General features: G+C 36.5%; 1 protein-coding gene across 3 annotated transcripts in view; it reads left to right on the top strand.

Moving 5' to 3' along the window:
* The window catches only part of LAMA2 (laminin subunit alpha 2), a 592,018-nt gene that overhangs the window by 506,445 nt on the left and 67,295 nt on the right, over positions 1-18,278 (top strand). For all 3 annotated transcript variants that reach the window (XR_014803693.1, XM_084956512.1, XM_084956505.1), the window contains exons 42-44: positions 10,224-10,340; positions 12,189-12,371; positions 17,284-17,438. Coding sequence is in view for 2 of the 3 variants with exons in the window: in XM_084956512.1 (XP_084812638.1) it covers positions 10,224-10,340; positions 12,189-12,371; positions 17,284-17,438 (455 nt within the window). In the remaining variant the exon portion in view is untranslated. The remainder of the gene's footprint in view (positions 1-10,223; positions 10,341-12,188; positions 12,372-17,283; positions 17,439-18,278) is intronic.

The following is an 18,278-nucleotide window of genomic DNA, read 5'->3' as shown; positions in this document are numbered from 1 at the left end:
CTCACCCTACTCCCAGCTCTACCTTTGTCTTTATCTCCCCACACACACACTGGTGTTATAAAAATGAAAAAATAATTCCAGTTTTAGAAAATTTTTTCCAAAGGACAAAGAAATCTCAGGACAGGCAAGGTAGAAAAGGTTAGGTGACAAAAATATTCATTAGTTTAAATGTCTTTTTTTGTACTTCAGGTAGTACATTATTTAAAGTAATGAAAACCCACAAACTACTCAAGTAATAATTCCTCTAGAAATCCAAGCCAAGGCTCTGACAGAGATGGGAATGTTTTCTTGCTACATTATGACATTCCCCTGATTTGTGGCCAATTACAGAAGTTATAAAATGGCTGTTAATCAGGGAAATGCCATATATTACCACCAGGAACTGCTGAAATAGGCCCTACAGAGCAAAATGCTTGACAGCAGCTATTAAAATAGAGATTTAGTCATTTCTCTCTATGGTGCCTGGAGTTAGAAGGAATAAAAATGGTGAGGCCAGTGTACCTTCCATATTTCTAATTTGTTACTTGGTTCGATTCAGTACAATCCAGTTAGTTCATGAGTTTTAGTCTTGAATGACTTAGTGCTGTTCCCTGCCATTTTTATGCTGTCCTTGCCTTCAGGGGGTCTGAACTTGCCAGAAGCAATTTGTTTTGCTTTTTAATTTTTGAACATACATTTGTTAAAAGTAAATTTGCCCTAGTGTGTGTTTACATTGAATTGACTAAATGTGCACGGAGATAAAAATCGTTTTGTTGATGGATTTTAGGGCTTGGTACAAATAGATGATCAAAAGAGTTAGAAGATATATTAATGCCACCAGGTAAATTAATACGACTTTGCAGATTGACAAGAGATTTTCTCAGTAAAACAACTAGCTGAGATCCTCATAGAATGTGTACAGGGCAAGGAGTGAGGCAGAGGATGGCATATTAGAAGTCTGAAAATACCAAGGTTTTACAGTCTTATACCTTATTTTATGTACTGTAACTTTTCAGTTTTATTTACTTCTTAACTTATCCCTACTTTTCATCTTTGTCCAAAATAAGTGAAATTATTTATTTTCTTAGGAACAAATAGATAACATTTCTGTAAAATGGGTGACACTGAAATAAAATAAAAAGATCTTTTCCCAGGAGTTCCCTTGTGGTTCAGTGGGTTGAGGATCCAGTGCTGACACTGCTGTGGCTCTGTTAATGCAGTGGTGCTGGTTTAATTCCTGGCCCAGGAACTTTCACATGCACAGCCAAAAAAAAAAAAAAAAACAATCTGTTCCTAAACCAAAGAATATGGAATCAGGGACTTGTGTGACATACGATGCTATCCAACACACAGAACAGTGCCAGAATTATCCCAAACATCAATTTTAATCAAATTAATCCATCCTTTTCTTCAATACTGAAATATTCCAGAAGTCAAGTTTTGTGATCATGAATGTAATAAATACGCTTACAATTACTAACCTATTAAAAGTCTATGATATTATTTCAGATTAGAAAAAATAGGAATATTACAATGATCTTAGACCAAAGTACGATACAGGAGTTAAGTTTTGTCTAAAGAATTTTTATATTATTAAAAATACACTCCTTTTGAATTTGCATACTACCATTTGCCAGAATCAGCCTTCCTGTAGGTAGGCATTTGAAAGACAAAATCCATTCCATTGATAAAAAATAATTTTGGGAGTTCCTGTCATAGCTCAGTGGTTAATGAATCTGACTAGCACCATGAGGACACAGGTTCGATTCCTGGCCTTGCTCAGTGGGTTAAGGATCTGGCGTTGCCGTGAGCTGTGTTGTAGGTCGCAGACGTGGCTCGGATCTGGCGTTGCTGTGGCTGTGGTGTAGGCCAGCAGCTGCAGCTTCAATTTGACCTCTAGCCTGGGAACCTCCATATGCCACAGGTGTGACCCTAAAAAGACCAAAAAAAAAAAAAATGGACCACATGGATGAAGTCAAGCCTGGATCCCCTAGCCTACCATAGTCTGGAGAACCGAGCAATCTTTTCCTGTAGAAAGTGCTGATTCCTCATATAGAATTTTAGTTTCCCGATAGGAGTATGAATAGAGAAAATAAAACCAGACTGGACTTGGTTTAGGAGTTCAAACAAAAGGTAGCAAAATAGTGGACAAACATGGAAGGGCAGAAACTGTTGGAGCCAGAGAGTGCTGTTCTTACTTAAAGGAATTTAAATTCAGTTTCTTTTAGAATACCTTGCTGACCAAAACAAAAGGAGCCCGCAGGCTCACGTCAGGCTTTAAAGATTGTCCTAGAGGAACCACATGGAGTTGTTCATTGCTGGTCATTTTGGTTTCTCATCCCACTGGCTGGAGAGAGGACTCCCCACTATCCTGGTGTCTCAGGTCTTTGGAGATCTTGCCACCCAACAAATATCTCTTCCCTTCCTCCCCTCAGGCTTTGACCTCAATCCTGGGAGGAAGAGCTAACAGCTAAGGAGGGCCTAGCAAGCACTGGGGCCATGCTGGACAAGATCAGATTTGGTGCTTTAGATCAGCACAGTTTCTCTATAAACACAGACTCCCTTATATGATCTTTGGGGTTCCCATGCAGAGTCACTTTAGTGTACATGTCTGGGCAGAAGAGGCAATCAGAGAAAAGACACATCCCAAACTTGTGACAGTGACTGGGGAAAGGAAACGCAGGTTTCTTGTCGTGAAAGAGAGCTAGACATGCCCCAAAGTGGAAAGACTGGGTGCAGCCACTTCATCAAATCAACTGATGGGAGGCCAGGAACAGGAATAGGGTTCTGGATTTCACCCAGCTTTCTTCCTTCTACACAAGTGTTGGGATCCTGCACACTCAATTGTGGTATTAACTTGGGGGCAGGATCTTTGGAAAGCTCAATATTAAAAGACAAATGATACATGAATGAAAGAAAAATTACAGTAAAGGGACATGAGGGAAATTGTACCTCTTATGTTCTTAAAATATCCAAAGGTACAAACAGAATACAAGGAAATAAAATTAGTAAATTTTATAGAGCAATCACATAGTATGTAATTTGGTAAAGTTGGCCACCTTTGGTACATAAAATCATTTATGTTGAAAAATACTAACAGTTTGAATAAACTGCATATATATATATACGTAGTGGAGCCAATACTTTAGCCCAAGTTAGTCTGGCTCAAAGCCGATGCTTTTAACCACTGCTGGACAAAAATTCTGTGCCTCTGACGTGGTGCAGAGGTGACACATGAACATTCATGACCCTAACAAATAGTTTGATAAGTGAATGAGTGAATATATGAGAGTAACAAGAATCTCTCATTACCAAAAAGGTCAAAATCAAGTTTTCAGAGTTCCCTTTGTGGCTCAGAGGGTTAAGGACCCAGTGTTGTCTCTGTGAGGATGTGGGTTCAATCCCTGGCCTGGCTCAGTGGGTTAAGTATCCAGCATTGCCTCAGATTCAACCCCTAGCCCAGCTACTTCTGTATGCCACAGGTATGGCTGTAAAAAGGAAAAAAAAAAAAAAAGGAAAAAAATAAAAACCAAGGTTTCCACATGACCTCACACAGAGCCCTTGCATATTCCAAACTTTCTGCTTCAGAATTACAGACAGAGTTATGCAGAGATTCATCTGTCCTCTAAATCAGAAGGAGCCTCTAAAGATGAAGCGTATTCGTAGTGTTGTAACATTTTTTTACAAAGAAATCTTAAAAAGAGGGTATTTCTCCATTTTTTTGGTAAAGGAGCAAATCGGAAGTGACATTAAGTACAGGTAGTTCATGATAAGACAAATGTGGTAATGAAAATTTTCTTTGCAGAATGTTATCTAGATGACAATTTGATGTAGATTCTATTTAACTAGATCACTTCAAAATTAAAAATAGTTCTACAGACTTCACTCTTGTGAATGAAAGATTCTTCAAGATATTTGTTTGTTCCCTGTTGATATTAATGAGAAATTTAAAAATTGCATTTGAGGAACTTAACTAGATGAGTATGAACAGTCAAGGAGTGGGATGGACTAGGAGTTTGGGGTTAATAGATGCAAACTATTGCATTTGGAATGAATAAGCAATGAGATCCTGCTGTAGAGCACAGGGAACTATATCTAGTCACTCGTGATAGAAGATGATGGAGGATAATGTGAGGAAAAAAATATATATGTATGACTGGGTCACTTTGCTGTATAGTAGAAGTTGACAGAACACTGTCAATCAACTATAATGGAAAAAATAAAAATCATTTAAAAAAATAAAACATTCCCATTAAAGTCTATAAAACATCATTCCTATACTTAGTTGAAAATGAGGGCCATATGCTTGTATTAAGAAAATATAAAGGAGTTCCCGTCGTGGCGCAGTGGTTAACAAATCCGACTAGGAACCATGAGGTTGCGGGTTCGGTCCCTGCCCTTGCTCAGTGGGTTAACGATCCGGCGTTGCCGTGAGCTGTGGTGTAGGTTGCAGACGCGGCTCGGATCCCGCGTTGCTGTGGCTCTGGCGTAGGCCGGTGGCTACAGCTCCGATTCAACCCCTAGCCTGGGAACCTCCATATGCCGTGGGAGTGGCCCAAGAAATAGCAACAACAACAACAACAAAAAGACAAAAAAAAAAAAAAAAAAGAAAATATAAAAAGAAAATAAATTTAGGTTCTGGACAATGCGGTTTAAATAAAGAAAAAGGGGAGTTCCCGTCATGGCTCAGTGGTTAACAAATCCGGCTAGGAACCATGAGGTTGCGGGTTCGATCCCTGGCCTTGCTCAGTGGGTTAAGGATCCGGCATTGCTGTGGCTGTGGTGTAGGCCAGTGGCTACAGCTCTGATTTGACCCCTAGCCTGGGAACCTCCATATGCCGCAGGAGTGGCCCTAGAAAAGGCCAAAAGACAAAAACAAAAAAACAAAGAAAAAGGTGAATCATAAATAACGTTATTAAAAACTGACAAGCATACCAGGGCAAATTATCAAACCAAAGTGAATTATCAAACCATTGGGAATTATTTTACCATTTACCTAATGACCTGTAATAAATCCTATACCTTCTCATACATTTTTCAATTGATTTCTCATATCAGTCATATGAAGGAAGTTGTTAGCTTCATTTCACACATGTTAAAATGGATAGAAATGATATTTGAACCCACATCTTCCAACTTGAAGTCCTATAATGATTTCATTGAACCATAGCAGTAAGCCAAGCCATGACAGTGACAATACCGAGTCCTTAACTTCTAGGCCACCAGGAGACTCCTGAATTTTTTTTTTAACTACCAATAATTCTGTTCCTTTGGCCATGTTACAGTTGAAATTGGACCACGTGTATTCTCCCTTACCTTTTGATTATAGATATTTCTGCCTCACATGTCTTTTCATTTAAACCAGCCTAGGAGTGCTTATTTTTATAGGTTTCGTGGCTATCATTTTGTTAATTTTCCATTTCAAATTTGTATTCTTTTCTGTGCACAACTTCTTTTCATCTAAAGAATTAGACTGACAACAAAGTTGAAGCAGTTTGAGAAGTTCCAAGAACTACTTCAGAAAAAAAAAAGAGTGTAAGGAAGGATAAATTAAGAAGAAAACAGAGTCAAAGAGCTGAAACAAAGAAATCAGAACAGGCTCAAAATACCTCCATCTTTATTTTTTTGTACAGAAAGCAGAGGAACAAAATTACTGCCTTGAAACTTGAGGAATGGCAGGAACAATGTTCTTCAGATCAATCTTTTTTCCAGATAATTGGCCTGATTGTTCAGCCAGAATTTCCTATCAGAATTCATAAAATAGCATAAAATAAGTAATGCCCTTTAAATCAATGGGTTTTGGGTTTTTTTTACTGTACATGAATATCTTGCTTGCCAGACATTTTGAATGTTGCATTATTTAAAAAATCAAATCCAATCAAGAAACTAAGAAATGAAATTTGTACTATTCCATTTTCTTAATTGATGAAGACTTCTAAGTTAATATCAAAAGAAGAGCCTTTAGTCTCAGGGAATTCATATAGATATCCCAGTCATAATCAGACTGTCTTTATTTCAGAAAGTGTTCTTTCAATAACCTAGTCAAAGATTTTGTGTTAGTGCCGTGAAAATAACGGAAGTATTGAAAGATGAAATGTGATTGACAGAGGAGAAAATCTAATTACTTGGAAAGTATATTTTGAAGAACTAGAATTGAAAATAATAATATCCTAGTGACTGAAATGGACATACTGATGTTTTAGAGGCATACTTTGCTGGAATATTTTATGCTTTGTTTTTCAATGATATTTGGCCTTTGGCTTGGAACCTAAAAGCAGATGCCTGCAACAATATTATGTGCTTATATTACTGCAGTATAACTCTGGTGTAATTCATCTGTCTATAAAACCTGATATCAAATGGAGTAGATCATTAATTAATATGTTCAGGACTCTTTTTCACATCCAGAACACTGATAGTTAAGAATCTTCCATCTATCTTCCCTTCCCTTTGCTGTTCTTCCCAGATGAAGGCCAATAAAGTCGAGGATTTTTCTCCAAACTGCCCTGAGCTTATTCGGTTTCTCCAAGAAGCCAGATTCACTCCTTCTGTAAGGGGTGAACACACAATCACATCAAGGCTGTTCTGGCTCTATTCTGTGAGACGCAGGCTCCCCTGGTCTGCCTACTCTGGGTACCAGGAAAGTGATGAAAACAAGGGCCTTGTTATTGGCAAATAACAGACTCCTCCTCCAATTCAAGTTGCTTTTGTAACTGTTTCAAATAAAAAAGCAGAAATGTTTGCACAGAGAAGTCAATTTAACCAGCACAACCAGGTATAAGATAAACGATTTTAGTATACGCCTGCTTCATGCCATCATTAACTTCCTTACTTGTTCCTTTCCTAGTTTTTAATCTGCTGAAAATACTGCCAAGGTTCTCTGGAATGTTCTTCTGCCCCTACCCACTGCTAGACCCCACCCTGCCCCCAATTTTTGTATGTGTGTCAGCATATATATGGTGTACCTTGCATGTTTCCATGGAGAGGTCTTAAAGGTCTTTTTTTTCTTTCAGATCTGTACTTGCTCGTCTTTTTAAAGAATACCTAGATACCATTGTATGTGTTATATTAATATAAAAAGTCTCTATTACTAAGCATTTTGCTATTTTTCTTTTTTTGCTATTACAAATAAAAATCTAATGCATATTCTGGAGTTTCCGTCATGGCTCAGTGGTTAATGAATCCAACTAGAAACCATGAGGTTGCAGGTTCAATCCCCGGCCGCGCTGAGTGGGTTACAGATCCAGGGTTGTTGTGAGCTGTGGTGTAGGTCGCAGACGCAGCTCTGATCCTGCGTTGCTGTGGCTGTGGTATAGGCTAGCGGCTACAGCTCCGATTAGACTCCTAGCCTGGGAACCTCCATATTCTGTGGGTGTGGCCCTAAAAAAAGACCAAAAAATTTTTAAAAATCTAATGAATATTCTAAAAGATATATTGATATACTTTTACAAGTATATCCATAGGGTAAATTTCTGTCAGTGGACTAGTTGGGCCAAATACACGTCTATTTAAAATTGTAATAAATATATTGAATTGTTCTTTAAAAAATTACATTCCATTGTATTTCTTCCAAAACTCTTGCAAACACTTGGTATTAACTAACGTCTAACTTCTTCCACTCTGATAGATGAGAAATTATATCTCACAGTTCCTTTGCTTTACAGTTCTTAAATTTTGATAATTATTGGGTACTTTATTCTATTTGGTCATTGTTTTATTTATTGTATTGTGAACCACCTATTCTTTTTTGGGGGGTGGCAGTGAGACATGGGCACAGTGCATGGAAGTTCCTTGGCCAGGGATCAAAGGCCAGCCACAGCAGCAACTCCAAGCTGCTGCAGTGAAAAAGCCAAATCCTTAACTTGCTTCATCACAGTATAACTCCTGAACCACATATTCTTATATCTTGCCTGTTATCCTTAAAAATATGGAGCACTGCACACATTTGCCTGTCATTTTATAGGTAGACATTACTAATCCTCTACAAATTATTCTGGTTTGATTATATATACATATATATATACACATACATACATATATATATATATATAGCTTATGAGGCACATAAGGTTTTTTTAACTATGATCAATTTTTTTTGATTTAAGTATAGTTGATTTGTAGTGTTGTACCAATTTCTGCTATACAGCAAAGTGACCCAGTCATACATATATAGATATATATATATATATACACATTCTTTTTCTCATTATCTTCCAATGTTTGTTTTTTTTTTTTTTTTTTTGTCTTTTTGCTATTTCTTTGGGCCGCTCCCGCGGCATATGGAGGTTCCCAGGCTAGGGGTCTAATCGGAGCTGTAGCCACTGGCCTACGCCAGAGCCACAGCAACGCAGTATCCGAGCCGCGTCTGCAACCTACACCACAGCTCACGGCAACGCTGGATCGTTAACCCACTGAGCAAGGGCAGGGACCGAACCCGCAACCTCATGGTTCCTAGTCGGAGTCGTTAACCACTGCGCCACGACGGGAACTCCTGTTTTTAAGACAACAAAGGAGAAAACAAAAGGGAGGAAGAAAAGAGGGGAAAGGATAGAGTGAATGGGTTGGGAAGAACATTACTAACGTTCTGCTAATCGCTGTTTTGACTACCAATCCGCTCATCGAATGCAGTAATTAAAGAGCATAACTTCTGGAATTAGACTGTGTGGATTGGAATCCCAAGTCTGTCATTTGCTAAGCATGCAACCTTAAGAAGCTTACTTAAATTCTCTGAGCCTCCATTTCCTCATGCATTAAATGGAGGTGGTAACAGTACATACATTATAAAAGTTACTGTGAGGATTAAAGCACTAAAGGTGGCATATGTAGTGACTGCCTGTCATTACTGTCACTAAGTGTTGGCCAGCCCAGACCAGGAGAGCACCCCTTCTTTCCCAGCCCTTTCTCAGTGCTCCTCCTTACTTGGAGATTCTGCCTTTTATTGAAATTTTGCATTTCGGTGGTGCGAATTTAAACAATTAGCATGAATTTTCCAAGGGAATATTATGACATAATAAACTATTTTAAATACCTTCAAGAAATCATCTACTTTATCTAGTTAGGAGAGATAGAAAGTATTGAGGAAGCATAGAATTTTGTATCTTTCATGTTTTTATTTCCATTGTTCACTAATAAATGAAGACAGATTCAGTCTTGAGATAAATTTACAGTTTGATCCATATTTAAGCAAGATTTCTAAACTTCCATTCTTATGTCAGCTGTTGGATCCCTATTTTCTTTCCCATAAAAGATTTAATAACTTCTACCCTTTATATCATTATACCCAAATTCTAAAATGCTTGGTTACTATTACAGTACAGACTTACCTAAAGTGGACAATGGTAAACACTCCTGGAAAGAAGCTCTAAAATTTGCACTAGTAATATTACATTATTTCTAGTAATGATATATTTTAATGTTAAAGAAAGCATGCTAAAGTAGCAAGGAAAAAAGATATATACAGCCTGCTTGCAGCAATTTGTAAAATATTATCTTCTCTATAAAAAAGGCAGTTTATCGGATATGTGCTAGAAGTTGTCTTTCCATTCCTTTGATTTTTACTTGTTTAATAAATATTAATTAATAAATGATGTTTACTAAAGTTTGAAGAGTCTACTTAACAATTATATCTGAGATTTTTTAAAATTAATTCAATGATCCATCTTGATAATAAATTTTTTTTAAATAAGTGACATTCATGGGAATGATGGCAAGAGGGCATCATTACAAATGCAATAAAAGACTAATTCTTTCAACTTTTTTTTCCATAGAAAAGCATCAAATTAAGTCAAATAAAGATCAGATATCACGAAGAAAATGTAATTGTTGAACACACTGAAGTGTCAAATGGTTGTATAAACACATATTTTACATTCTGATTGAAATATATTTATGGAAGGTTCCAGTAAATTATATCAATAAAATCAGGTTTTTTTCATTTAATTAACTTTATATTAAATTAACCTGAGGAGTTTCCACTATGACACTGTGGGTTAATGATCTGGCTTGTCTCTGTGGAGGTACCAGTTCAATCTCCGGCCCAGTACAGTAGGCTAAGGATCTGGCATTGCTGCAACTGTGGCATAGATAGCAGTTCTGGCTCAGATTGGGTCCCTGGCCCAAGAACTTCCATTTGCTGCAGGTGAAGCTGAAAATAAATTAATTAATTAACTTGAAATTGTGTATCCATGTATAATAAACTCAGAGATGATTAAAACTGTTTCATCCTTTATGTTTTCTATTCACAGAAAACAATGACCATCTGAATGGCTTAACAACCAGATTAGAAAATGCCAGTGACAGAAACAGGGATCTCCTGAGAGCTTTGAATGACACTTTGGAAAAGTTATCAGCCATTCCAAATGGTAAGCATTCAGGGTACTGCAAATTGTGCTAGTTGATATGAACTTTTACAGAATGTTCTAACTTCTGCTGTTTTTTCTAACACCGCGTTTATACTGTTGTCAGGCTATTAGATACTGGTTTTCTTATGACTCCTTTGAGAGAATAAGAAACTAAATCCTACTTTACACTGTGTTATTTCCTATCATTTGCTACTTTAGCTGACATCCATAGGAATATCTTATAACAAAAGGAAAATGTAGCCATCTTATTATTCTATTGTTCTTCCATGTTTCAGCCCAGGAAATCTTATATTGATGGGAAAGGATAAAATCACACAGACAGTAGTCTCTAAAACATTGATGCACTACCACAAAATTACAGTTTAGTACAGTACCTGTAGTAATAGGTGAGAGCCAACTGCCTTTCAGAACATCTTTCTTGGCAAAGTTCAGTTTCTTAAATGTTTCGGCTTTCAAAACACTGAGATAATAAAATTTGAACCATGTCCATAATATCTTTCTACTTATTACAAGTTCTTGGAGTTAATATTGAGTCTTTGTTTCTGAAAGCACTATTCTTTTAGGGATACTATTTTTATATTTTTTATAGCATGATATAGCAACAACAAGGGTTGCTCACATTTATTGAGTGCCGCTTCAATTTGCTATTGTTAAGCGTATGTAATCTTCACACTAATCCTACAAGGAGAATAACATCATTATCTTCACTTTACAGGGAACAGACTTAGACACAGGATATTGAAGGCCATTGTTAAAAGAGGCATGTATGAGATGTGAACCACCCAGTTTAACTTCAGAGGCTGGGGTCTTAACTACTAATCGACACTTACTAGTAGGCATCTATATATATACACACACATACATACACACAAATATAAAAGCATATATATATAATATACGTATTTTATAGAAATTATGGTCAAGTAAATATATGCATATATCTGTACAAAACAGGAAATATTAAAATCTTTATGTTTATTTTTGTTGTTGTTGTTTTTGTTTTGTTTTGTTTTGTTTTGTTGTTGTTGTTGTTGTTGCTGCTGCTGCTATTTCTTGGGCCGCTCCCGCGGCATATGGAGGTTCCCAGGCTAAGGGTTGAATCGGAGCTGTAGCCACCGGCCTACGCCAGAGCCACAGCAACGCGGGATCCGAGCCCGTCTGCAACCTACACCACAGCTCACGGCAACGCCGGATCGTTAACCCACTGAGCAAGGGCAGGGACTGAACCCGCAACCTCATGGTTCCTAGTTGGATTCGTTAACCACTGCGCCACGATGGGAACTCCATGTTTATTTTTTAAATGTTAAAAAAACCTAAGTAACTGTCCATATTTTCCTGTCACCTCTTTAGTAGTAAGGATGTACATGGACAATTTCCAATGATGAAAACAAATATAAATACACAAACACATGGTCTAACGTACCTGAAAAAGTCTCACTATCCTAAAGTTGAAATACATTCATTCTCCACCCCTATCCTCCCACCCCCAGAAGTGCAGATTAAATCTTAAACCTACTTTTGATCAAGTTGTGTGATTCATGTGGATAAATTTCTCTCTTTCATATGATCAGCAGCAAAGCACAAGATACCCTGATACAATGAACATTTAGAATAACCACTTTGCTATTTTAAGAGCTAATCAGGTATTCATAGCAAAGGTCCCTGAGAAAATTTAATTTAGCTAAAAACGTACTTTATTTTCCGTAACCGAGTGAGACAAAGTTCAGCCTTTCCCTTTGTGCCTGTGTCCCTGAGGTCAGCCAGGCACAGCCTCGCTTTGACAAGCATGGATTAAGCCACTGACTCCAGACTCTTTGTTTTGTTTCTCATACCATCCTCTGCCGACAGACACAGCTGCTAAACTGCAAGCCGTTAAAGACAAAGCAAGACAAGCCAATGACACAGCTAAAGATGTACTGGCACAGATTAAAGATCTCCACCAGAACCTTGATGGCCTGAAGAAAAATTACAATCAACTGGCAGACAGCGTAGCCAAAACAAATGCCGTGATAAAAGATCCTTCGAAGAACAGTAAGATGACCTTTTTCACTTTGATTATGTCATTTATTTCTGCACACTATAAAAATATCCTAGAGTCATAACTGTTAGAGTAGGAAGGGGCCCTCTAGTTTGCCCTCTTCCTTTCACAGACTAGCCTCAGGAATTAAGTGCCTGCAGCTCCAAGCCAGAATCCAAGATTCCCAGCTCTGCATGGGCGCTTATCTCAGATCTCATCCAATTGAGAGGAAACTAGGAATTCTCAAAAGCTGCAGGGTATTTGGTGTAAGGATGCTAAATACTTTGTAATCCTTCAGTGTAATTGAAAATACAGTTGTACTTGGGGAGTTATATACTCAGAGATGGTGAAATTACCTGGAACGTAGAGATCAGGGAGCACAATTAATAGCAGGCCTGTTAGTGCAAGATATTAAAATGGTACCAACCTGAAATACATTCAAATTAGAAAATATTGATATTTTATTATTTAGATTCTAGTTAGTTAATATTTTCAGGATATTGAGGCATTTACCTAGTTTATCAAGAAAAATATTTCTTCAGATCTTTAGGACATTGCATTAAACTATATTGAGTTGATAAAGATTTACTGAGTAAGTGTGAGAGAACTGAATATACTGATAAATGATTAAGTATAGTTAGTAAACATTATGATTGTAATATTTTTTTCTGCTATATGAAGTGAGACAATATCTTAGTTTGTGATTTCACCAAAGGAGCTGCTTGAATTTTTGGTACTTGTCACTCTCAAAAAATGAAGCCTCTTTATATAGAACAATTTATTGGGAGCCAAAGCATTTATAGAGTATAGAAACAAAAACATAGTTATTGACACTATATGCTATATAATCCAGATGCTGTTTGACAAGGACGTGGTGCCTGATTTTTTTAGCACCCGCCTCAAATCAAAGAAAGGCTAATGATGTGATGAAATAATAAATATGATAGCATGACTCTTTCATGATTAAGGAAGAGTACACAAACCTCTAACATGCACGTCACAGCTAGGGAGAAGGATTTCCCTCCTTGCCATTTCTTTAGGGAAGAAAAAGAGAGGTTAGTTTTTGATTTTTTTCTTATGTCAGCCCAGAGTTTGCTTCCCCCTGTAATTCATAGGTAACATCAGAATAACTGGTTCAGAGACATGCAAAAATCACAAGATTTCCTTCCAAAAAGTGAATGAAAATAAGTTTTACTAGAATAGATTTACAAGGAGATCCTGCTGAATAGCATTGAGAACTATGTCTAGATACTCATGTCGCAACAGAAGAAAGGGTGGGGGAAAAAACTGTAACTGCAATGTATACATCTAAGGATAACCTGTCCCCCTTGCTGTACAGTGGGAAAAAAAAAAAAAAGTCACTAGAAAACAAAACAAAAAAAAAAAAAAGAAAATAAGTTTTAAAGTAAATGTCACTCTCCCTTTTACTTTACTTTTGCTTTATAATTTAAGATATCCTTTCATTCATTTTCAGATTGATTCTCAACTGATAATGGCCTTTTTATAATATTTACCTCACTTTATCATTATATTATCTCTCAAAGAAATAGTAGCTATGAACACTAATTAAACTAGGGCTGTTTCTATCTTATTAGATGATTATAATAAAACTCCTTTTCATATGAACAATTGCCAGCTAAATGACATTTTTCATGGGCTTTTTACCTGATAACACTAGCTTGACTTAAAAATGGGGTGAATTTGGAGTTCCTATCTTGGCTCAGTGGTTAACAAGTCCAACTAGGAACCATGAGGTTGTGGGGTCGATCCCTGGCCTTGCTCATTGGGTTAAGGATCTGGCATTGCCGTTGGGCTGTGGTGTAGGTCGCAGATGTGGCTCAGATCCCGCCTTGCTGTGGCTCTGGCGTAGGCTGGCAGCTGCAGCTCCAATTAGACCCCTAGCCTGGGAACCTCCATATGCTGCAGGGAGCGGCCCTAGAAAAGGCAAAAAGACCAAAAAAAAAAAAAAAAAAAATGGGGTAAATTTATAAATAGTACTTGTGACGTTTTTTTGATAGTTGCTACTTGCTACTTCATAATATCTATAAAAGTATTTTCTTATGAACTTTGTCTTTTTGTTTTACTTCCATATGAAATTACCTGCAGAAATCAGTATGTATATGTTCATTTGCATACCTTTTAGTAATTTTTGTGCTTGTTTGCCTATTGCAAAAAGCTTCAGCTTTGCATGTTTCCATGTTTTAGAATTGCATTAAACAGTGGCTAGCTATTCTTTCCAGTGTCATAATATTAATGCAAGCTATATAAAAGGAATCTTCCCTTACAAAAAGTTAGTATGTGAATGTATTTGGCATAAATATTTCAATTGTGTTTGAAAAATTAGTGAAATATCTATGCTATCCACATAAAGGTAGAAAATTGAATTCTTCCACAGATTGAACTAAATTATGATGCTTCTGATAACACAAATGCAGACAACGAAGTCCAAGTGACTTCTTTCTAGCAGGATTAAAATAGATTAAATCTACACTGTTGTTGTTGCTTTTCCTCCCTGAAGCTTAATTCCCCCTCCTTTCAAGTAATTATTCTCAGCTGCAAGAGAATTATATTTGGGGAATCATAAAATAAAATTAATAAAATTAGATCCTGACAAATGAGCAATCACTAGGATATAAAAATATTCTCTCTTAATATCTCATAGTTTAAATTCCAGGTAAAAAATAAAACCACAAAATAGAAAATGATAATAATAAAATCCAACATATAAAAACCTGAGAAATATGACCAAGGTTGTCCTTAGCGGAAAATGAGTACAGTTGCATTACTAAAAATCAAATAAATTAGGCAATCAACTCTGTAAGTTAGACAAAATAAAGTTAGCTAAAAGAAAAAAAATGGAAACAAGTTAATGAATTAGAAGACAGAGAATAATAAATGTGATAAATGCAAGAAATGGATACTTTAAAATATAAAGACGAAAAATGTTAGATGGTTGACAGGCTTATTCAAGAAAAGTAAAGCCCAGAGAGCTCCCTAATGGCCTAGCAGTTAAGGATCCAACATTGTCACTGCTGTGCCTCGAGTTTAGTCCCTGGCCAGGGAACTTCCACATGCCACAGGCACAGTCCAAAAAAAAAAAAAGAAGAAGAAGAAGAAAAAGAAAGAAAGAAAGCACAAATAGGCAAAGTTCTGAAGGAGATATAACTACATAAGGGAGGAAATTTAGCACATTAGATAGGACTTAGCAAAACTCTAGGCTAATAAATTTTAAAGCCTAAAAGAAATGGATAATTTTCTCATAAAACATTGTTATCAAAATCTATCTTCAGAATTGATTTAAAAATCTATACAAAAAATTGTGGAAGAAAGTGAGACGTTTCAAAAACTGCCCCACAAGAGAGCACAAGACAATATCACAGGTGATTTATTTTTCAAATTTTCAAGATGATTTCCATATGACTTGAACTGTTCCAGAAGATAGAGGGGAATTAAAAAGCAAGGGAGGGAGGACCACCAGGTTCCATTTTAAAATATTTGATGCAAATTTCTGGCAGCATTAGAAGGAAAGCATCCGTTACTTTGTAAGCCTAAGTAGTCCTGCATAACGCTTTTATTCATTCTCGTGAATCAAAAATGCAGTCACTTTTTCTCACTTCTCACTTGTAATATATCAGAGTAACATTGGGAAATTAAAAGAAGGGAGAAAATGGACAAATTGTTTATTTAAAGGGTACAAAATGAAGGGGTAACTGCATTTATGTTGAATATCCATGCAATAATATAACAAGAGCTTTGGCCCAAATAACCTGCATTTCAGGAGAGAATAATCAGTTATTGATTTAGTAACTCTATTAGGTGAAGTTCATAGTAGACCTATGTTCGTTTTAAACATCACTAACAACATAACTCATATGAATGAGCATGAGTTCAAACTACTTCAAAATGTAGTTATAAAATAACATACTTCTGTTTAAGTACTTTTGATTCTTTCCTGAGGATGAAATCTCAGATCATTTGTAGTTCCCTGGGGCCGATAGCCTTGGACCTTAAGCAGTTTCACTTTTTCATCAGGGTCACAATGACAGAAAACAGAACAACACATGCTCAATAAGATAATAGATGACATGGTTTGGATAAGACTGCCATCATCCTAGAGAACAGAGTAATTGATTTTCCATGTGTCATTTGCCTTCCTATGAAAAGCAAATGCTGGAAAACCTTCAGTTGTTCTAGGATTAAACCTCTTTTTAAATTGTCAATATTCAACATTCTTTAAATTTTAGCTGCAAAAAATGACAGTTTAATGTGGTTCAAACCAATATGCAGAGCAGGAGAATCAACTATTCATCAAAATGAAAATAAAATGCATCAGGAAAGATTTAATTAAAGTATAATATAGGCCTTCAGTCTAAGGGTTGTTCAACATTGAACTGCTTTTCAGGAGACATTTGGATAGCTTTTCTCTTTAAGATGTACAGAGAAAGTCAGTGAGAAAAAGAAATAAAACCAATTTTGTGTGAGAACCCTGATTCAAATACGATTCTACTTTAGACAGACTAGGTGACATTTCCAATTCTTTGATTTCATGGCAAAAATTCTATTCTAGAATGGTTAGCTTTTTGGCTAAAGCCAGAAATTAGCATTGAATTAAGTTCATCGTGTTCTCTGTCTCCACTGCTCATTTCTACCTTAATCACAAAGCCAAAATGCTGGCACTCTTTCTCTAACATCTCCTTCTCTGGCCTGCTTGAGTCCCAACTGAAATATTTCCATTCGCCATCACGAACTGCTTCAGCTGTCATGGCCTTGCTTTTGTCTTGGGGATAAGATAAAATCCTTTCAATTATTTAGTAAAGCATACTGCTATTTTCATTACTGTGTGTACATGTCTGTTGTGTGTGCACATGCGTGCGTGTCAGTGTGTGTGTCTGTGTGTGTGATACGTGCTAATCTTGTTCTATACAGTTGCAGATGCAGGTGCCACTGTGAAAAATCTAGAACAAGAAGCTGATCGACTAATAGATAAGCTCAAACCCATTAAGGAACTTGAGGATAACCTGAAGAAAAACATCTCTGAGATAAAAGAATTGATAAACCAAGCCCGGAAACAAGCCAATTCCGTAAGCGCTTTCTGTTTGTAGTATCAGTAAATGGTTATTAACTTGAGGTATTATTCCCAGAGGGAATACCTGCCCCAGTGCAACCTGTTGAAGGATCTCTGGTTCTTTTCCTTTAATTTGAGGCTATTTTGAGGTGTAGGGAAGTGTGGGATGGAAGGTTAGAAATTTGTTGAGAAGAATAATCATTACATATTATTTTAGAAATTAAAGTTCTATTATTATTTTAATAGAGTTAATACAAATTGCAAGACTGGAAACCTTACTTTGTATGCATAGTATACTTTAGTGTACTTTGTATACCTTGTATACTTTGTATAGTATATACTTTGTATGGTATACTTTGTATACTAAAAAGGCATGTGTCTTGTTCTTGATGAAAGCCAAAAAGGTGAACCAGTGGGGTTGTAGAAGCAATGAATGAACAAGGTCGTATGGCATAATAGCAAAGAGGAACCATTATTTTCTATATATTCTTTTGTCTGAGTACAAGCAACCAAAAGTTATTTTGGTTACAAACAGTTTCTACAATTTTTGGTGAATAATAATAATAGGAAACACTTCACTTGTCTCAAAATCTTACTCTTTATTATATTAACCCAGTGAGAAGACTGTAAAGATAGAGCCAGAACTTTCAAGAAGGTAGAATCTTAATGAACCAGGACAGATTTGTGTAATTGCCAACATGAAACTTTAGCCTAGCGAAGTCATCTTATGATTGTTTTAGAAATAGAGTGGAAAAAATAATAGTTTTTGGAGTTCCCTCATGGCTTAGTGGAAATGAATCTGACTAGGAACCATGAGGTTGCAGGTTTGATCCCTGGCCTTGCTCATTGGGTTAAG

Source organism: Sus scrofa, chromosome 1 (genome assembly GCF_054392235.1).
Source record: "Sus scrofa isolate SSC_HxYL_T2T_F1_AM1 chromosome 1, Sscrofa_HxYL_maternal_Yorkshire_Landrace_v2.0, whole genome shotgun sequence".
Classification (NCBI taxonomy): Eukaryota; Metazoa; Chordata; class Mammalia; order Artiodactyla; family Suidae; genus Sus; species Sus scrofa.
This window is presented reverse-complemented; position numbering and strand designations above follow the sequence as displayed.